Source organism: Nelumbo lutea, chromosome 4 (assembly GCF_056320005.1).
Source record: "Nelumbo lutea isolate HS-2025 chromosome 4, American lotus-T2T, whole genome shotgun sequence".
NCBI classification, from domain to species: domain Eukaryota; kingdom Viridiplantae; phylum Streptophyta; class Magnoliopsida; order Proteales; family Nelumbonaceae; genus Nelumbo; species Nelumbo lutea.
The window spans coordinates 23988644-24010761 of NC_142687.1; the positions used below are offsets into that span (position 1 = coordinate 23988644).

At 35.6% G+C, this 22118-nt stretch overlaps 1 protein-coding gene across 3 annotated transcripts; it reads left to right on the forward strand.

The window, feature by feature from the left end:
- The first annotated feature begins 2289 nt into the window (after positions 1-2289).
- LOC148854648 (choline/ethanolaminephosphotransferase 1-like) lies at positions 2290-20694 on the forward strand. Of its 3 annotated transcripts, XM_088983324.1 has the most exons (19): positions 2290-2410; positions 2917-3114; positions 7233-7242; positions 7353-7403; positions 8804-8881; positions 12197-12272; positions 12366-12388; positions 12469-12569; positions 14120-14214; positions 14368-14436; positions 16815-16884; positions 17339-17402; positions 17476-17516; positions 17615-17699; positions 18804-18866; positions 18994-19052; positions 19324-19376; positions 19786-19858; positions 20305-20694. In XM_088983324.1, the coding sequence occupies exons 2-19, from the start codon at positions 2978-2980 to the stop codon at positions 20324-20326; spliced, it is 1170 nt and encodes a 389-aa protein (XP_088839450.1). In that variant the 5' UTR covers positions 2290-2410; positions 2917-2977; the 3' UTR covers positions 20327-20694. The 3 variants fall into 3 exon arrangements, 2 of the variants coding, with proteins under 2 accessions (XP_088839450.1, XP_088839449.1); XR_016112665.1 differs by lacking the exons at positions 2290-2410; positions 2917-3114; positions 7233-7242 and having other exon boundaries at positions 7248-7403; positions 20305-20388; positions 20512-20694; XM_088983323.1 differs by lacking the exons at positions 2290-2410; positions 2917-3114; positions 7233-7242 and having other exon boundaries at positions 7248-7403; positions 20305-20374; positions 20516-20694.
- Positions 20695-22118: the final 1424 nt, after the last annotated feature.

Sequence of the window (22118 nt, forward strand, 5' to 3'; positions counted from 1 at the left end):
CACCGGGTTCCCCCTGGAGCTTTCCCATCTCATCCGTTTCAGGTTCCCTGCTACCCCGTTCGGAAGCAAGGCAACGGAGAGCTAAGACCAACCGGATCTCGCTCCATCATGTAATGTCTATCAAATTTACCCTTTACATAAAGTATAATAAAATTACAAGAAAAACCATGAAAGCTTTATATATTAAACATATTTGTATAAATTATTAAGTAATCATATTATTATTTGGAAACCACTGTTTGTGATAGGAAAAGTGAGAACCCTCAGCCACAAATTTCATGGGCCCGATGGGACCCATGTTATAATGGGGAAGGCATATCAAGGGGGGGGGTCATTATCATCATAAATTTTCACATATACTACTATACTAGCATTTGCCTATGAGAAATTGGGAGAGAATTGGCTCCCGTTCACACAGTGGAGTTCTTATGCATGGAATTGACAGGTGTGTTATTTATAAGCCATCATGCCTGGCATAAAATTTAATTAAGGGTGGACAACTCAAGTCAGAAAAGCTTTGTACCACGTGGCGTGCTAGCGAAAAAGACGTCAACAAAAAGATTGAGATGCCCTGCCGAAAGGAACACTATCAAGCTTTATTAATGCAGAATATCAGCAGTAGTTAGCAGATGATGATTCTTTTAGCATCAATCATTCAACCATTGTATTATTCACGAAGATTAGATGCTTTTTTTCTTCATAAACTTCGTTTGAAACAAAGCAGTAAAAATAGGGAACGTGTGCTTCTTGCAACATTGATCTCAATAAAAAAGAAAGGCCAGATGGAATGATGACGTGGCAAATTGGAACTTTGATAGATGCCTTCGGCTCCAGTGCTCCACTCCACACCCCACTTCTTAGAACTCAACACACGACGGTCGACGAGGGTACCTTTGTCTTCTTAGAACTCAACACACGACGGTCGACGAGGGCCGTGAAATGACGCATTACAAAACAAACATGAAAGACTGTGGCTCTTGGAAATTTTGCCGGGTGGGACTTGGGAGAACGGAAAACTGTGAAAGACGCACTGTAAAGTAAAAATGGACTTGTCTTTTTATGGGTCCACGTGTCTACCTTCTCGTAAAGGCAAATCATTTCTAAACTTGCTTTCCCTTGTCATTTTGCCAAAGCTATTACATCCACTGTAGGTCCCGGTTCTACTGTAGCACGACCGAAGGCATTTTTTGGATGTGATTTTTCTTGTTTTCCTGACAATGAAAAGGGTTTAGGGTAAATTATAAAAAGCCCCTTGTACCATGTGGTCAGACTGATAAATACCCCCTATTTTAGTTTCTTGATAATGGCCCTCCTGAACTTTTACATTGTAAAAAATATCCCTATAACCGTTAAGTTAGCATCTTCTTAAATCAAGAGGCATGGAATGAAATTTTAAAATGATGAAAATAGGCAAAGTCATTCCTCCTTTTGCCTATTATTCTTTGCTCATGATTTTTTTCATTATTAAACCCTAATTTGTGCAAATATACTACCCGAGAGCCATTTGACAAGAATCTTACATCACTCTTCACTAGAAGTTATTACCACTATCTCACTGATGAAGAACTATTTGGTACATGGTTTTCAAAATCGGACGGTTAAATCGGAAAAATCGGGAATTAGTCAGGTGACCAGTTTTATTTTTCTTTTAAATTAGATTTTTTTCCAAAAAATCATTAATTTGGTCAGTAAACTATTGATTCAGGCGGTTGAATCATTTGAACTGTTCAATGTTTTTGATAGTTTTTTTTTTTTTGTTTGAACAGATTGCTCATTTAGTTTGAATGGTCGGACCTTCCGTTTGACTCGAGAACCAGAACCTAACCAATTCGTTCTCTGGGTAGGTTTTGAAAACCTTGGTTTGGTATATTATTGTCAGATAGAGAAAAATCTCACAGTACAAAAAAAAATCACATTTATTTTATTGTTGTTACCCAAAAAGAAGCTATGTATATTGCCACCTCAACTATTTTAACCATATGAGAATCAATGATTTTAGAAATCGGGTTATTAAAATATAGCTGAAATTATAAAATCCTTCAAACAATTAATAAAATGGAAATTTTGGGATTTAAAATAGCTTTGAACAATCAATTGAAAATCTTTTCTAAAATTAAGTGATAGATACTTAATGGACGGAATCTTTTGTGGCAACGTAAAAGTTTAAAGTTAAGGGGTTATTTGTCGAAAATGACAGGGTGTATTTGTCATTATTCTCATAGTGTAGGGGTTCTTTGTAATTTATTCTAAAAATTAATTATTTTTTTTATCATTATTTTCCAGTAGGGCGGGAGGTCTCGAAAAATTTTCCTTTTTCCGCTGTTCCCTACAAAAGCGAGGATAACTGATCTCTCGGTCACCCTCTTTCCCCTCTTTCCCCTCGCTCTCTCGCGATCTCTGCAACTCAAAGGTGCAAAAAACATATCTCTCTTTCTATTAGCTTTATTTTCTTATTCTATTCTTTCTTCAGATCTATACTTCCTGCGTTTCTTCATTTACAATTGTAATCACGCTTGTTAGTTTTTAGATCTCGTTTTAGTTTTAGTAGCTGCTGTTTGATCTTCGATTGGTCGTAACTCCAGTTTTTCGTTTTTCTTTTAATATTTTGTTGACGTTTATACAGTATTCAGTAACAAATCTTTGTAGTTACTAATTGGTGATAGAACAGAGATAATCTGTTTTACAATCTATTTGAAGTCTTTTACTTTTTTTTGTTTTATTGATAAAAAATTACTTTTTTCAGTTTTGTTTAATACCGAGTCATGTGGTTCCCTTTTTCCGCTGAAATCGTAGAATGGCTTCACTTCCCGTTTTCAGCATAACTTTTTTGTTCTTTTTTTTTTTTGCTAATTTTAGCGCAGAAAATTAATTTTGATTTTTGAGTATGAATCTTCTATTTTTAATTTTTTTTTTCAGTTTTAAACAGGTAATAATAGACTTTGGTGTATCGTGAAGAGCATCTCAACGTTAAGAGGAAATGGGGTACATTGGGCAACATGGAATTGCTACTCTGCACAAGTATAAATACAGTGGGGTGGATCATTCATATGTCGCAAAATATGTATTGCAGCCTTTCTGGACTCGCTGTGTTAATCTCTTTCCTCTTTGGATGCCGTAAGTGCTTTCCTATCTTTTGATTGTGTTATTCTCATTAGCAGTAGGGCAGAGTGGCAAGCTGAATTTAACGACTTCATACAACTTAGATAGTTTTCTTACTGCCTCCTTTACTTGACTTAACACTTAAAGCACTGGAAGTAAGAACCTACATTAACTTATCTACTGGAAGCTGAACTTTAATATTGTTTGTTATGTAAACCTTGAACAATGGGTTTTCCTCAGAATGTTCACATTGCAAGTCCAACCACAACAGTGATTAGGTCACATATTTCTATTCTCCATGTAGTTACATATTGATCTTTTGAACAAATACAAGGTATTTATATGATCTTGACTCAACCTCTGTGTATATGTTGATAAGAAGATGGTTTAAGATTGGAGCATATAGTTGATGTTCAAATACTAAGCAAAATTATGCACTAAAACAACAATTAGATGTTAGGGACTCGATAGCAGTGCATCTTGCTAGCCCTTTCTTTCCATTGTTTTGGTTTTTTGAGTATGCATCATCTTGCTATAGAAGTTACCTTCTGTGGTATGTGGTATGTTTTATCTCTATCTCCTTGTTGACATCAATCATGAACCTAGATATTCTTAATAGATTTCCAAAGTTTGGTTCCACTAGGATTTGCAGCGGTGCAACTTATGCTGTCACATCAATCATATGGAGGTATGAAAAATATCATGATGAAGACCAAATTACATGCATTAAGAGTGATGATCAGAAGATTTTGTTGGAAGATGAGAAAAGAAAGGAAATTTGAATAATGCCTTTTAAGAAAATTATTAGATTAGGATCATGCTGGATGCTAAGTGGACAAGGAATCAACTTCATGAAGATGAAAGATTACATGTACTTTTGCAGGAATGGGTGTTTAAGTTTGTTCTTCGAAATATGAACATAGATAGGATTTATGATTGGATTGTAACCTTATAGAGGTCTGAAATGTCTGGAGGCATTTGTATATTTGATTGAGTTGTTAAACCATTTTGTAAGGCAGAAATGATAGATGAATGTAGGGAAAATATTGTAGTACCTATGTACAAGAATAAATTAGATCTACAATGTTGCACAAGTTGTATGGAATGAGGCATTTATGACTAACATCATGGAACATTAGGGAAGAGACAAATTGAGCAAGGGTTAAAATATGGAATACCCATTGATAAAAAAATATGGAATAAATATATTGAAGCTCAATCTGGATTTGTGTTAGGTTAATCAATTATTAAGGCTATGCTTGTTACTTGTGAATAAGTTTGAAAAGAAGTGGAAAGGCCTTCACATGGTCTTTATTAAGTTAATGACGGTATTTGATAGTCTAAACAGATAATCCATTGGATTTTGACAAGGAAGTTTTAAATAGTAAATTAACGTGATAAATAATATGTATGAGTAGTACAAACCATGATACCTAGATACCTATACATGCCTAGCATGTAGATGTCAGACACATGACACTTACAGGTGATGCATGGACACTTCTAGATGCACTCTACAGCATTAACACTTTTAAATATGCAAAATAGTATATACGGATATCTGGGTAGAGCTCTTTGGAAGTGTCTGAGAGCAGCAGTGGTGTGGAAGTGTGGGAAGACTGGAACAGGAGTACCTCTGAGGATAAAGGTCTAGCTAAAGAGGTCCTAATTGGAAGTTGGAACTAATATGGCAATATGGCTAGAGTGACACATTGGGTAAATGTGCTGAACATCTTTGTCTCAGTATCCCATGACAATGTTGCAAGAAATTGGCAAATTATTGCTTGTTCATCTATGGTGAGATACAAAGTATGCATACCTTGGGATCGAATCCCACCTGCACCTGGGTTGGGGGATGGGCTACCCCCCGTTGTGTAGCCCTTCAAAAAGAAAAAAAAAAATAATGGCCTTTTATTTGGGGCCCATTTGGAATGGAAACTCTATAAGGGCTGAACTATTGGCGGTGTTACAAGGTCTGAAGCTGGGAAGGAGTTTAAATTATAGAAACATCATGGTGGAGGGAGATTCTAAAGTAGTAGTGAGTTGGTTAAGAGATAACGCCATGGGAACTTGGATATACGGATGGTGGATGTACGGATATTCCCCTTCAGAGTGTTTGACTAACCTGTTTACCATGTAAACTGATCCTATCTTTACACGTTGGTGATATTTTGGGTCTTCACAGGATTGGAAATGCACTTTAAATTTTGCAAACCTTATCCAGAGTTCTTCCTGGGGTTACCTAGGAGTATTATAAGTCTCCATTCCTCTTTTCAAGGAAAATGGAAAAAGAAACCAATGTAAGGTTGGGCAGGTTTTAGATTATAAATGGACTCAATAACAAAGAATTTTTAGAAGGATTGTGTGAGAAGAACAAACTTGACATTGTTTATATTTATGGAAAGAAGGATATATGATGATTTTTAAATAGAAATCATGTATAGATAAAGTTACCAGCAGAATCAAAGTTTATGCATAGAACTGACAAACACTATTTTGAGGAATTGGCACCTTATGGCATGGTCATATCTGAAAGCTACTTTATGGCATTTTGGTGGTTATTTCATTTGGAACCAGGTTCACCTTATTCCAGTGGTCTTTCACAACCATTTGAGGAAGGTGGTGTTTGTTAAGCAGCTTAAGTTGGATGAATTAAAGGTGACATTAGGATTATATTAAAATTGAGAAGAAGAATGTAGAAAAACATTGGTAGAGGATGTCCAGTGTTATAGAATAAATCTGGTTCTTATCATCATCAAACATGAATAGATGTTTCTTTCTCTTGGATTTTAAGATTGATTAATTAGATGGCAGAGCTGTTAAATTCTGATGTAGGGTGGGCTTCTGCGGTATCCTTTATACATTTTTATTTATCTAGTACAAGTTTTTTTTGGGGGGTTTGTTAATGGTCAAAAAGGAAAGATATTCTGGTATAGAGAGGGCTTATGTGTGTCCTTGATTTTATCTAATATAGTGTTGGTCTTGTCTTGGGGGGTGCTCATGGTTCAGTTAACCGAACCCAGGGCTATTTTATAAAGCTGAACCAGTACTACCAGTTTTTGAAAATCCCCAAACTGAAACCGAACCTAAGCTACCAGTTGACCAGTTCCAGTTATTAGGTTTTTTATATTTATAATATATTATAAATAGTATATATGTATGTATATATATTATTGATCAGTATACACACACACACCGATCGGTTTGGTTAACCAGAATTTTTGGTTCGGTTTTTCAGTTTTATTATGAGCACCCCTAGGCACTAGTCTCTGTTTCTTGACAATGCTTTGACCAATCCTGTTGGCCATCCTTCTATCTCCTGTCTTTTTTATGAGCACCCCTAGTGCTAACTCCTTTGCTGATGGGTTAGCTAAACAAGGGGTAACTAGGGACTCTTTGTTCTGGGCTATCTTGTAATTTTTTCTCTTTGTTTTTTGTCTTTGGGTGGGAAAGTTAAGAGAGCTTATCTCCCCTAAACCTGTAACCCTGTATCTTTTTCTCCTTAATCTAATGAAAGTTGTGAGTTATTGATAAGAAATTAATAAAAAAATTAAAATTAATTATTTGATGGGATTTTTTTTGATAAGTTTAATTATTTTTTATTTTTTTATTATTTATCTGATGGGATTGCATAACATTCAGAATAGAAAGTCTATTAGGGTTGCTTATCTTTTGAAAAGTTCAGCCAGTTGGTTGGAATTTTGAGAAGGGGGAGATAGTGGTTGCTGTTTTTGAGAGGGACAGTTGAACCACTTTACTGTACGAGTGTATGATTACTCAACGCGCATTTTCAAGAGTCTTGGATGTTGTTGAATATTAAACAAACTGCATGGGTTCTCTTATTTGCAGCTCCATGGACTAAATGGTAGTGGACCTTCATGCTTAAAGCATGACAGAAGCATTGACTTAGCATTTTTAGATGTTTAGTATTTGATGATTGATTGATAATTATCAGTAAATGATGTCTGTTTCTTTGAATCTTCGTATCAGTATTTCTAGCATTTCCTAATTGGGTGTATTTTTCATCACATACCTTTACTATGTTCTATGTCAGTCCAAGTTTAGTAACTTTACACTGAAGGTGCTAATTATAATTTTCTTTTCTATGTTTTCAATTTTGGGTGCTTCTCCAGACCAAATATGGTAAGGCAATCTTTTATAGTCATCTTGTCTGTCATGTTTACTAGTATTTCTTGGTAATATTAGCTTTTCTTCTTTCTTATTTACTAATAGGTTTCGTTTCTGTTTCCCAGATAACACTTATGGGTTTCATGTTCTTGGTTATATCTGCATTTCTTGGCTACGTAAGTGGGAGCTTCTCTTATTTGTACTTCTTTGGTTTATGGTTGTGTTCTAATTCTTGATCTGTGGTAGTGTTCTATGCTGTTGCATTGGGCTAGTTGGTAGTTTATGAGAACTTGTTATTGTTTTTCTTGTTGGCAAGATTCAAGTAGCTTGTATTATGTGGAGCTTAATAGGAGAAACAATGTTAACCAACTTGCAGAAACATGGTGATATACTTTAGTTTGGTTTTCTTAGTGACAAAAGGCCAAGTGTTCAAACCCATTATGCTGGTACCAGATTAGGGATAGGATTCAGGTATTCAAATCCATTATGCTGGTATAATGCTCCAAATTTTTTGTCTTCTGCATTACTTACCCTTTCTGTATTTGGTATGCTATCAAATTCAAATGTTCATCTAATGTCTACAAAGTTCTAATGGTAAAATTTCATGGAGTGTACCATTTATATATTTTCTGATCAAACAAGTATGCTAATTAGTAGGATAAGTTGAGTAACATCTAAAAACGATTAAATCATTTATTATATTAGGTGTTTGTGTCAAAATTAGTATGTAAAGCATGTTTAGGTAACATGACATTATAGGCAGTTATATACTTTAACTTTTTTTTTTTTTTATATTGGCAAGGAGAGGTGCTTTTCATAGATGAGAAGAAGATACAAGAGAAGTATGTTCATTTCACTCTCAATCTAAGATTTACAGCAAAGAAACGAAAACAAACAACTTAGTACATCAATAGGTAGCTAGCTATCAAATACCTATGCCCCTACATGGGAACCCCAACTGAACTGCAACCTGGCTAATCTCTTTGTGTCCTGGCTAAGTCATAAACTACAAATTTTACCAACATTGGGACGTTGGAAAACAGATGAATTCTGGAACCCAGAGCCTAAGCTTCTATCAGGAAGTGAGAATACTGCCTGGAATTTCCAGCTGTATTTCTTATCTGTGTGCACCCTATCATGAAGTGAGTATATTTCTCAACAATTACTCCATCAAATGTGGGCAAGAAAGGGAGTCACATTATGGAACAGTATAAATAACATCAACTGCAAAGATGGCTTTGATAGAGGATTACATGTTTAAATATAATCATGTCAGAACAACAATACAATTTTTATCACAAAAATGCACGATCTTTTCTTGGATTTTTTTTTCTGATAATGGGAACTTCAAAAATTACCTTATTGGATGAACATCTAACAGAAATTGTGTTATGGAAATTAGTGTCAAGAAAAACTCACAGAAGCCATACCGACTACAAGGAATCTGTCTATTTAACTAGTTTCACTCAATCATTACTTTATCACTATTTTAAAGCAGGCAGCTTGTAAAATTTGTTTGCTTTTAGTGAATTGTTATCTCTATCTGTAAATTCCTTTAATCTCTTCCAAATTGCAGATGTATTCACCTCATTTAGATTCAGCTCCCCCAAGATGGGTTCATTTTGCACATGGACTTCTTCTCTTTTTATATCAGGTAGGTTGAAAATTTTTTAGAGAAATGGCAGTTATGCATCTCTTCTACTTTCGTATTTTGTTGCTTTTACTTGCACATGCACTGATAATATGCTTTATCGTAACATTTTGTTTTACTTATAGATGTTCTAAGCAATGCCTTTTTTATGAAAAGAAAATCATTGAAGCAAGTCAAGCAACAAGGTTAAGCATGTGAAATTTATTTTTTGGTATGAAATATATGGCTTAGATCTTATTGTGGTGAGGTATGAAATTCTTTTTTCATGCCTCAAGTCGGGAGGGTAGGCCTCGTAGTTGAGAATTGTCATTAACCATTTACCATCATTTTTATCTGCTACATGTTTTCTGAAGTTTTTTTAATCCCTTAACCATGCGTAAGTAAGCCTTTACATTGAATAAAAAACTAAAAGTATAGCAATGAAGTGAATGTGCTCTGGCAAAGGGGTATATGGAACCAAAGTGACAAAAAATAATCATACATACTTAGTTGTCATGGCATCACCTAGGCACCTGCCTAGGGGAAAAGGTGCCCTTGTGCAGGTGCTTGTCCAGAATGTCTTTAGTTATTTTAGAAAGGTATTGGCTAGGCAACAAGGCAACAAAAATAACAAGGCAGGTGCCTTGTTGTAATTTTATTATGGGATAAATCTTAGTAATATGCATTATCCTGAATGCCATTAGTTATTTCAGAAAGGTATTGGCTAGGCAACAGGGCAACAAAAATAACAAGGTGGTGCCTTATTATAATTTTAATATGGGGTATATCTTTTTAATATGCATGTTAATGTCTTACCATAAACTATACCTATCACTTATTTTTTTCATTTTAGGGTTTTAAGATTAAAATACAAAAGATAGGGTTTTGAGGAGGGAGGAAGAAGGGGAAAAAAGGAAATGGAGGAGAGCCCCTCTTGATCTTTCATTTTTTTCTTTTTTATTGAAATTACTTTACTCATATTAAACAATATAGGGGCTTTACATTTTAGGGCATGTTTTGTTTGCAGGAATAGGGGTCTGGAATCGGAATCAGATGTTTGGTTGGTCAGAATTGGAATCCCATTCTCATTTCTAGTGGAATGGCATTCCCCATTTTGAAGGAATGGCCATTCGCTCCCCTTCCTAGGGATGACAATTTCTACCCTACCTGGGGGGTTGGGGCAGGTTTTTTTGCTTGAAGGACAGGTTTTGAGGCGGGGATGGGTTTTGGGATTCTACAACACATAGGGTACAGTATTAGGCTAAACCCAACCCTCCCTGGCCCACGTGTTGTTGGAAAGCATATGAACTTTATGTATTAGGTGTTAAATTTAATAATATTTTGAATTTTGTGTGAAGGATAATTGATAGATTCTGTATTTTTTACATGTATTAATCAAATAATTGGAAAATTCGCTGTTTGTTCATGCTATTTTACTTATTTATTGCTAAGAAATAACAGGAAATTAGATGCGGGTTCTAAACCCAACTTGCCCTACCCTTGAATACAGGGAGGGTAGGGTCGGGGGGGGGGGTTCTTTTTCATGTATGGGGGTTTGGATTCTCATAATTCATCCAGCTATGGGTTTTGGGGTGGGTACAGGCTGGGAGGTTTATATAGGCAGGTAGGGCCTAGAATTTACAAAATCCTCCTCGAACCCATCCCGTTGCCATCCCTACTCCCCCTCCCGTGGGAATGAGATCCCATTCCAGCTGATCCCATTTCTGATTCCAATTCCCGTCTGAACCAAACAGGCTATTGGGAGTAGACTATTCCAATTCCAATTCCGACTGCAAACCAAATGGACCCTTAATTTTTTTCTCTTCTCTTAATCTCTATCTAGATTTTTGATTTCTAAAAATTCTAGCATTCTTTAGTTACTAATAGTTTTTTGACATGCAATTGCTCTATTACATGTTATATTGCAATTTTGTGTTTGAAAATTTGAAATTAATAGATTTAAAATGCTATTTTCTTTTGGAAATGGTAACTTACCACGTTTTCATATGAAATTCATTGTTATTTAGTAAGCAATTTTTCTATTTTATATGCTTGTTGATTGGTACATAAACCTAAGAAGTTACTCTAGATGGTTAGTTGGCTTTTTTTTTTTTTTCTTTTTTTTGAGAAGAGGACGGTAAATTGTATTAAGTATAATCGAAAGGTGAAACTGTATAATGAGATTCTGTACTTTTTTTGATAAACGAAAAGTAATTCTATTAGAACTGCACTTTTTTACATAGGATTCAGATTTTCCCAAAAAGTAAACAGCTAAAAAAAGAGGAGAGTACACAAACCAGCTAGAAATAGAGCATTTGCTTATTGAAGGGAACTCCCAGGTGATTGTGGGTTGGTTGCAGGATCCGGATTCTGTGGTCTGGAGCTGTAGAGATCTACTTAAAGAGGTTAAATGACTAAAAAGGAATATGACAATTAGAGTTCAGTGGGTAGGGAGATCAGCAAACTCAATGGTTGACTCACTTACAAAACAAAGGGTTTCTCGGGCTTCTTTATTTTGGGCTACCTTGTAATTTTATTTGAATTTATAATTCTGTGACCAATCTTACAGGTAAGGTTGCATCTCGTGCCTTTCCCTGCGTTGCCTGTAACTCTTATTTGCTGGATTAATAAAATTTTACTCATTTATCAAAAAGCAAAAAGAGGAGACTGATAACCAGTGTCTTAGAGCCTCCACTACACCATTGATCACTTCACTTGGTTACTCTTCTGTTCAAAGACTAACCATTGTCTTAGATGGTTAAGTGGCTAGACGCTTTACTGTTGCCTATAATCATACACATTCTATCTTTGAATTTTTTTCCCCGTTTTACTTTTTAAAGTATTATTAAGGAGATTCAAGAATTCCTTCCAATCTTAGTACATTTGACATACTTTATTCCTATTAGAGTTTAGTTTAATCTTATTTTAATTTACTCATTTGGTCATTCTCCCTCCCACTTTTCGGACATGGTGATCTTATCACCTTTTATTAGGGCTCAAGCCTTCAACTGTACATCTTTTTGTGGCTCTTCTCCAATATTTTATTTCTTATTAATGACAAAAAACCTCTTTTCCTGTATAATCTGGGGATAGGTGAAACAAAATTCATGTTTTTGTCATGATGAACTGGGATTGAACCTTTTGTTTTTTAATGTTATCCTGAAAAATTGAGATTGAAGCAGTTTTTGTGAATTTTATCTCATTTCATATTTCATGATATTTTCCTACGATTGCCAAGGATAAATTGTCTTCTTTCTGTTACTTCATTTTCTATTTTTATCACTCTACTTAATTTTTTGATCAATCACTCTACTTATTTTTTTATAACTTGCATGCCAGACGTTTGATGCTGTTGATGGAAAGCAAGCAAGACGTACAAATTCTTCCAGTCCGTTGGGAGAGCTTTTTGACCACGGTAGCTTTCCTTACTCTTTTTTTTTTTTTCATTTGTTTTCTATTTTAATGCTTTTACTTTGCTGAAATGTTAATCTTCAATAACCAATTGCAGGATGTGATGCGCTTGCATGTGCAGTATGTATTATTGCCTTTGGTTGTCATTTTATGGCTGTCACAGTTGGGTTTCCTTAAGGACTTGCATTCTGCTTTATCAGTTTGAAACCATGGCTTTTGGGAGTACCTCCATGTGTGGAAGGAGCAGTTTCTGGTTCTGGGTTCTTGCAGCTGTCCCATTTTATTGTGCAACATGGGAACAGTAAGTTATGCTAAGAGTACTACCTCAATATTCATATTTATGTTCTTTTCCTTTTTTAAAAATTGTTTTTGTGGGTAGAGCATCTATAGCACCTTATCACTAGTGGGGAACTTAGTTCTCCAGTTATTCATGCACATTCCTTTTTTTTTTTTTGTTTCTGACAATATTGCCTAGGACTGTTTAGTCATTGCATTTTAGGGGGATGAGTTATTCACGAGTTTGTCAAAGAAGTGGAAAGGAGTGCTGCTTGGGTGGACCTGAGTTGAGTAATTGTTACATTTTGAAAGGGTCCTGGGCTGCCATAATGGAAAATCCTCAGAAAGGTTTCCTGATTTGTGCTTGTAGAAAGGGAAACTTAAATGAAACTACCAATCAGCATACAATGATGATCTTGTATATCTTTGAATGCAATCCCTTTTTATTAGCACTTCTCTTGTATGCTTACAGTTTGCCTGAGAAACATTTGATAGATTGTTGCCTACATGATCTTTTCAATTCTTTTGGGGCTTGGGATATGTAGCTATGTAAGTTTCTCTCCAATTCAACACTCAATGGAGTTCTAGATGTTTGACCATTAAAGGAGTGCATGCTTATTAATTTCTTCAGGCTCTATTCTGTATTCACTAGATTTTAAATCTCCTATAACTTTATTATTTTCCTTGAAGGTTGTCTCTGTTCAGGTAGGATAAATTTGGAAGACACCACCCAAGTTTTTTTTCCCAACCATGCTTTTATCATTCAACAGATTTTTCTTTTGGAAAATCCTGTCTGATATTTGCTTCCATTGAAATTGAAATCAGCCCTGCCAAGGCCATGGAATACAATGCTTTTCCAATTCCTTTTTTTTTTCATTTTTTTTGCTTTCCTTTCCCTGAAAATCCCCCTTTTTCCTTTTCTTTCTAGAAATATAATTTTGCCCAAGATAGTTTGTTGATTTATGGGCATTGTTTTAGTCACTATTTACTTGAGTTCCATTTATAACAGAAAGAATATAATTTTTCTGATGCCTGTTTCTCTGTGTGTGTGTGTGATATATATGTATATATATAAACATCACTCCTGCAGTGAATTCCCATGCTGAGTCAAGGCATCTTTTCTTGTCAGTGAGCTATTTTTTTTGTTTTATTTTATCTTTAATATGTTATGTGGCTGTGTTTGTCCATTTTTCGTTTCTTTTTCTTTTTCTTTTTTTATTTGGGGGGGGGGGGGAGATGGACAAGCTATTGTGGTCAACGAAATTTGCTTATTGGTACCTTTTTCTTAGATGTTAGATGTTTAAATAGCAAGAATCTTCATTGGTTATGGCTGAGATGCTTCTTTTCGGGACTAATAAAGTTATGGAGGCAATTATCACATGGATGATGATATTACTGAGCTATGTGTAGTGCTGATTAAGTATATCTACATGGAGTAATATTAGCAGGCATTTTATCAATGATTCACTGATTTTGCATTTTGTCTTCATTAACTTCCTTTTAAACAAATTCTCAATGCCAGTAATGTTATAGTGGGTTCTCCAGAAGTTACTAATGTATTTGTTTTTGGTCCAGCTTTTTCACCAATACACTCATTCTTCCTGCAGTAAATGGACCTACAGAAGGTCTAATGCTGATCTACATGTGTCACTTTTTTACAGCTTTTGTTGGTACTCCCCTAGCTTTGGACATGAAGTAAACATACATACCTAATTTTATGTGGTCAAACATCATTTCAGTCACAGTTTACTCTAACGTGCTTTCAAACTTTTTGTTGTTTAGTAATTGTGTGATGTGATGGTTTTTTCCTTCTTCTTTTTCAGGTGCTGGGTGGTGGGTAGACAACTTTGGGAAGTCTATGCCATTTCTGAGTTGGATACCATTTGTTTATGGTAAAATTGACTCCATCCAACATTTAATAAGTTACAGAAAATTGCCTTGGAATATCTTTTTCATGGAATTGTTTCTCCATATATAGATCTGAAGGTACAAATCAATAGATGGATAGAGTGCGGTTCCATATATTTGCTTTAGTTTTTTTTTTTTTAATTTTTTATAAGTGATTTTTCTTTAGGTTTCCTTTTAGCAAAACTTGCTTTGGTGATTTGCATCTAATGTGCTCTGTTCCGATGATCTTGTTTATGTTACCTACTTTAAATTTGACCCTACCTTTCTTTTATTGTTAATCAACCTTGATTGTTGATGTTGACTGATGATCTTGTTTGAACACCTCTACAGGGTAGGTCTTACAAATTTCAGATGTGATGGTGGGCTTTGTGGGGGTGAAGGAAGGGCTTTGGGGAAATATAGAATAGGGATGGAATACCAAGTAGACAGCTTGCTATCCACCGAAGAATGAGCAAGAGATTAGAAAGAATGAGAACTGTTGGTTTTAAGTAAACAACAAAGAGACAAATCACTTTGAAGGGAAATAGGTGGGACAAAGGGGAAAAAAGAGAAATTCCTGGAAAAATCAGTCCAATAGTCTTTGTCCTTTAAGCAATATGTCAAAATTTCTAAAAGATTCTTGCTATTCAAGCATTGTACAAATCATTTTTTTTATCAATAGATTCAATACATTGTACAAATCAATCCAAAGATCTAGGCCATCAAAGCAGTCATTTAAGATTGGTGGATTAGTGTCAACTCTCAACCATCCAAGTAATTCAACCTTTTTGTGACATCCAAATGATGTACCGGTTTGACCCAAAACTCTAGTCTATCAAAGTTGTTTCCCAATAACAAGGAATTAAACTTAGTCATCCAAGTAAAGCTGTAAAAGATTTCAAATATCGTAGCCATTCAAGTAGTGCACTGAAAATTTTTGAAAGTCCAGGCCATGTAAAGTGATAAACCAAATAAAACCTGAGATCTGGGCCATCAAAATAGCCTCCTAAGATCTCAACTAATCTCTCCCATCAAAGTGGTCTCCTAGAGCAGAAAATCTATCCTGCCCATTCAAGTGATGTTCCAAGATATCAATCAATCAAAGTCATCTATCTGATATGCCAATTTGAGGCAATGATCTGGTTCTTCATTATGGTGTCAATTAAGGATCAAAATTTTGCAATGTATTGGTGACCCACCAATATGTGAAATATAGGGAGTTTCAAGGGTAGCAGGCGTAGCAGGCCTTATACTGACCCCCTGATCATGTTTGAAAAAAAAAAAAACAAAAAGAAGCGTGTTGTTGAGGGGTCTGATGTCCTATCCAGCGTATCAGACTTTATTGATACTTTGAACCTTGGTGTCAGTAATGAGTCAATGTATCTAGACCACCTAAGTTATGTGCTAATGTTTTGACATGGTAAAATAAATGTACTTTGGCATTAAGAAACATTGGGTATCACAACCACCTTCCTTGCGACCACTCTCCCCAAAACCAGTACCACCACCCTCATGTCCTCCGCCTCCACTAGTGTCCACTCACTACCACATGTTTAATTTCGCACTTCACCCTTGGCCCTCTTCATCACCATTTTTATCAGCACCTTCCCTACCACAGCCCCTCCATCCATATCCACCTCCACTTCAACCATTGCTTCTGCCATCACTCCCACCACCAAATCCTACTTTCTCCATCCTCATATTCTCCCCTATTGCACCTAACTTCTTCATCCTCGTATAAAAAGCATCAACAATCTGTGGGCAATGTAGTAATTGCCCACTCACCATTAGCAGTCAGGAGTTCAACATTATATAAAAGTACAGGTAATCAAGTATCATAACATGCTGATCAGAAGAAAAAAAATGCCATGAACAATAATACAGGGTGCTAACTGTGATTGTCCCCAAAGTACAGGGGTTACTAAATATAGTATAATAGTGTACAAGCCTTGGTTGGATTTTGGAATCCTCCAAGTTGGTCAAGTTGATGCCCAATGTAAGATATTCTAACTTTGCTTGAAATTTAGAACCTCTCTTTGATGCCGCGTGGCAGTTATTGCAATTTTTGGTGTTCTCAATAAAAGGCATTATTAAGTTGTCAACATAAGCTTTGTAAAATTGAACCAGACAGTTGGTTCTGTTCTTTTCTTGGAGGCTCATATACTACTAATCTCCCACACCTTAAGATGCTTGATAATCTTTTCCATCCAGATTTCCCAAGCTACGAGTATTTGTTTTCATATCTTGTCATTTCTTTTGTATTTCCTAGTTATTCTTTAATTCTTTTTTTTTCCTGCCCAATTTGTGAATCTTTTAATGCTCTATTCGTGATGCCATTTTTATTTAGAAATTTGACTGTTTTTTACCTTGTCTTAAATGTCAGCAATTCCAACATACAAAGTTGTGTTGTTTCTAATGATAACTTTTGGTGTTATTCCAACAGTCATATTCAAGTAAGTGGCTTTTTAATTTTCCAAAAGGTTGTATGCTTTTGTTTTATGTGCTCTTCAATTCTGGTATTGTGTGAGTTTACTATATATCATGTGATAACTGGCATACCCATGTTTGTGGTACCTGATCTTCTGAATTCCACTGGGACACCTATTTTGACAGAGAAAGAAATTTGTACAAGCATGAGTTATGATACATGTCATTTATGGATCGATTGCACCTTCATATTCTGTGTGAAATGCTACACAAATTGGAATAGCCATTCTTTGAAAATGTGCATAATGTTGATTTTGAACTTTAGCTGTTATAAATACTTAACTTTTACAAGATTGGGTTATAGTTTGATTTATCTTTCATTTGGTAAAGATTGTTGGGCACTTTATCTTCTTTTTCTTCCTTTTTTTTTGGGGGGGGGGGTGGGACACTTCTCTCATTGTGTGTTATGCCTTTGTGCAGTGTATACAATGTCTATAAGGTAGTTCAAGCAAGGAAAGGAAGCATGTTACTGGCATTAGCAATGGTAATACTGTTTATCTGGAATATAGTCCTATTGCTTTTACAGGTTGCCTAATAAATGCATCTATTTTTTCCAGCTTTACCCTTTCGCTGTTCTGCTAGGAGGAGTTCTAGTATGGTATGATTCTAATATTTTTTAACCTGTGCTGCATGTTTTTCTATATGCTTTCCTCCAAAATGCTATCTCTATTCATGAAAAATATTATCTTGTTTCAGGGATTATTTATCTCCATCAGATATTATGGAAAACTACCCTCATTTAGTTATATTGGGAACTGGACTTGCATTTGGGTTCCTTGTGGTAAGGATTTCATGAATGCACCATGCACATATCTTTTTTGGGTTGAGTTTGAAGGATTTCTAAATGTTTTTCTGTTTCTCTAATTCCACACTGAAATGAGGTGGTGAATCTTGGGAGGGTTTCCATGGCAGATGTTGCACAGTAGGGGCTATCAAGATTCAGGATACCCATAGCTTTGAAAATTTTCTTTGCATAAATGTCTATTTATTGGTCTACTCTCTAACCAGGCAGGCAGGCACAACCAATTCAAACAAGGCAGGATCAATTCGGTTTCTTGCTTTGGGTAATTTTCCGCTTGATTTGTGAAAAGCGGGAAATGCCAATAAGCAGCATAAATTGAGTGGTTTATGAAAATTTGGGATCAATTTATAGAATGACTATAAGCAGCACCAAGTGATACAGAGATGTGGGTTGTCTGATTTTAAGTTCCTGACACGGCCCGAGTTCAATTAAAAACCAAAGGTGATACAAACAATGAAATAAAAAAAAAAACAGTCATGGTGGACGTACATAGCAATGGAGAAAACCTACTTCTTGAGACAGTACCGTGCATTAGTTGCTACTCATGTATTTCCTTTTCTTGGGAGTCTGCTACAGTTGGCTGGCCTTTGAAACCAACTAAATAGGGTGCTTGTATTGGAAGCCAAAAATCTAGCTTCCCTTTATTCACAGCCTTTATTAAAGTTATCAAAAACAGTCAAAATGTTCCTATGCTTCCCCTAATATTCTCTATATTTTTTCAAAAAAAAAAAAAAAAAAGCTTCCCTTACTGCTAGTACACTCTTTGATTCCCAACATTCTTACATTAATCAAATAAATCAAAGACAGTGCTATGATGGCCCAAGTATTGACTATAAGAACTAGAGAAATGTACAAAGTTTGACCTATATAGAAACTCCCTAGAAGGCTAGAACTTCCCAAATATTGTAAAATTTAAAGCATGGACTTGGGGAAGGGGGGATGCCCTTTAATTTCACTTTACAGCCTTCACACCTTTCCTTATTTGCTTTCTCACACATTTATTAATGTTGTTTTCATGTGATTGTGGTGATTTCATTCTTCCCTTTGATTAGATGGCCTGAGATAGAAAATACATGTTGACAGGGAAGGATGATTCTGGCTCACTTGTGTGATGAGCCCAAGGGCTTAAAAACGGGAATGTGCATGGTATGTCGTACATCATTAACTTGAAATTAGTTTTCCCGTATATATATATATATATTCAAATTTTAGAAATATAGGATATATTTGTGGCTGACAGTTAGAATACTAAATTCTATATTATTTTGAACAGTCATTGTTATATCTGCCATTTGCCATTGCAAATGCGCTTACAGCTAGGCTCAATGATGGGTATGTGGCAATTCTGTTCCATGTGAAGTTTAATAAATAGGCAATATACTCTATCTATTTTAACCATTGTTTTGAAACTGGACCAAACATTGGATTGGAAAGGTGGAAGGAGTCGGTTTTTTTTTTTTTCAGTTTACCACCAAAATCATTGAACCAATTTAGGGTCCACTTCCCAATCCAAGTTCAACTGGCCAATTTGGTCCAGCTTTCAAAAGATTGACTTTAACAGCACCTTTTCAACTTAGCACCTTCTGTGTTTCTTTTGTGACAGAGTTCCATTAGTTGATGAGAGCTTGGTTCTTATTGGTTACTGTGGCTTCACAGGTAAATGAATTGCTTATTTTTTTGTGGTTCATAATACCATGCATTATTACCAATCTTTCATTCAGAGCAATAACCAAATCCTTCGGTCGAAAATCATCCACCTAGCTCCTAAATCATTCTATATTGCATAGTTTTTCTCATGTTACAATTTGTATCTCTGTAAAGAATATTTTTAAATATTTATTTTGGACTCCCTATTCTCATATTTTAGTGTGTGTGCAAATTGGGCATAAACTGACTAAATTGAAACCAAGCATGAAGCTCTGCAGAATTGTTGACTCCATTTCTATCCTTCGACATTTCTGAGTCCCCAAGGGCATGCTTATCTTTCTGGTTTTCAATTTCCATGTCTCCCAATTACTTTATTCTTATAGTTTGTGTCTCATGTGTTTCTTTCCTCTGAAACCAGTGGTACTATATTTGCACTTTGCCACTTCTGTCATCCATGAAATCACCACTGCTCTGGGAATCTACTGCTTCAGGTGAGAAATAGTGTGCTCTATCTTGTTCAGAGTTGGTTCAGATAAGTGAACAATGAGTAGCTTCTGGTCGTTAGCTTATTAAGTTGGTAAAATCTGTTTATGTTGAAATGGCAGGCCTGGATATCAAACATGTCTTCATCATTTCCTTCTAATGAGGATAAATGGTTCCCCACCTAAAGATTTACTACAAAAGTCACTGATAATTATTCCCTATGGTCCTGTTGTTCCATAAAGCATGGAAGCATCAGTCCCACTGCTGTTGAGCTGCATAAATGTGGCCACATTTTAAAAGAGTAGATAAGATAGATGTGATAGTATGACCTTATGAGAATGTACTGGATGCTAGGATAAGTTCTTGGCCTCACGACTTGGTACCTTATAAAATTCTTTAGAGATTGTTTCAAAGTCATAAGGGTGTTTCTAACTATTTCCTTACTAATTGACAGGATAACGAGGAAAGAAGCTTGAGAACAGCTAACATTTTATTATTTTTTGGGGAATCAACTCCGAAGGCATGTACTATTTATTTGGTGGGTTTGGTTGGCGCATCTGGACAGGGTTTTTTTTTTTCCTTTTGTTTTGCTATTTATAGTTGAAGTTTGGATGATAGTTTCTCAAACATATCCCTCAGTTTTTTTTTGGGATTTTTGTAGGGAGGCAGAATCCCATATAGTGATGATGACCATGAGACTGTAGATTTGTTGGTCTAAGGTGTATTATTTCTTCCAGTTAGCAAGGACTGACTCAAGGTCGCTGAGCTAATTTATTTCTATCCAACTCTTATTCTGGGCACAGAATCAGCATTTTAAATTGCTAATTTTTGGGTTTTAGTCAAACATTCAGGAGCAAATTTATCAATTTCATTTCATCAACATAAATTAGGAGGATTGACGATTTGCAATGTTGTGAATATCAGGATAACTATTCAAATTTGATTATATATTACTGAAGAATAAAGAAATTCAGAATCACATGTTCTGTGTGGTTTACTGCTTCCTGGTTTATTCAAGTGGCCACCCGCCACTCGGGTATGTTTTTTTCTTCTTTGCTGAATAAACAAACCATATTACTTGAAGATTAAAGTAACAAACTGCTAAGCATCCGGGATCCCCGGAGGGTAGGCGTCATACCAAACGTGACGTTCTATAAGAGTTTTAGCTAAATGGGCCTAACAGTGGGCTGGGGTATTGACTTTTCTATTTAGTATTTACATGACAAAAAAAAATTGGCTGAACTTTCTTCAGTAAGTCTTGTGTTGCAAAAAAAGTGAAGACATTGCCAAGATGGCTGACTCTTATTTTGCAAAGCAGTTGGAACCTCTTGACTATCCAGGCAAATCAAAAGATCATCCCAGATATTTGTACTTTGCAGCTGCAATGAATCCGTCCAAGTCCAACAATGGTAAAAGTTATTTGATTGTGGTCGTGAAAGATTTCACCAGTCCGTAGTGGACAATCCTGCCTGCACCTGGGGTGGGGGATGAGCTACCTTGGAACAAAACAAAAACAAAAGAAACTATAAAAATAAAAATTTATCCGGGTTTTTGGTGGAGAAACTGATGGATCTAATGGCAAAGCAGTCAATTTATGATGTTCTTTGATAGGAATTGAAGGCGTTCCCTATTAGCACTGTAATTCTAGAGATGTAATGTAAGACGAAGACATGCCAATATGCGCAAGTCTTGGAAAATATTTTGTGCTAATTTAACTGATTTTTAGTACGGAAATTTATGATGAAATTCTCGACTCAGACTAGTCTATGTTATGACAAAGGAATTGTGTTTCGCATACGTATTTACTTAATTAGGTTTTATCTCATTTTGCTGTGTTTTAGCCTTTAGGTCTGTCATATCCTTATGGTTCACAATGCTTGCCAGCGTAGATATGTTTTTTGGTGGCCTCAGAATGTCATCAGTTTCTCCACCACAAATCCCTAACAGTTTAATAATATCAGAAATCAGAATCAGATTCAATGGATTATGCGAATATGGCAAAAGTTAAGCCATTGAGACGATTGGTCATAGATTAAGTATATAACCCCATCTGGTCCACCAAATATGCTGCGGTTCACTTAAATCGTTGGCCTCCTGCAACTTCTCCACTGAACGACTCCCTTTAGAAATAGAATCGTCAATTCGACACTTCTTGGCAGATAGCAACTTGATTCACTTTTATAATAATTCATTAACATAAAAGATTAGAACTCAGGAGACTGCGAGCGCGCATGCACTTGCTGACACAAATTGTGATGTAAACGGTGA

Excerpts from the sequence above, each read along its gene's own strand:
- LOC148854648 (XM_088983324.1), top strand. The coding sequence starts at position 2,978 with ATGGGGTACATTGGGCAACATGGAATTGCTACTCTGCACAAGTATAAA. Across the intron at positions 7,404-8,803 it reads TATCTGCATTTCTTGGCTAC|ATGTATTCACCTCATTTAGA; the intron begins GTAAGTGGGAGC and ends TCCAAATTGCAG. Across the intron at positions 18,867-18,993 it reads TAAAAACGGGAATGTGCATG|TCATTGTTATATCTGCCATT; the intron begins GTATGTCGTACA and ends TATTTTGAACAG.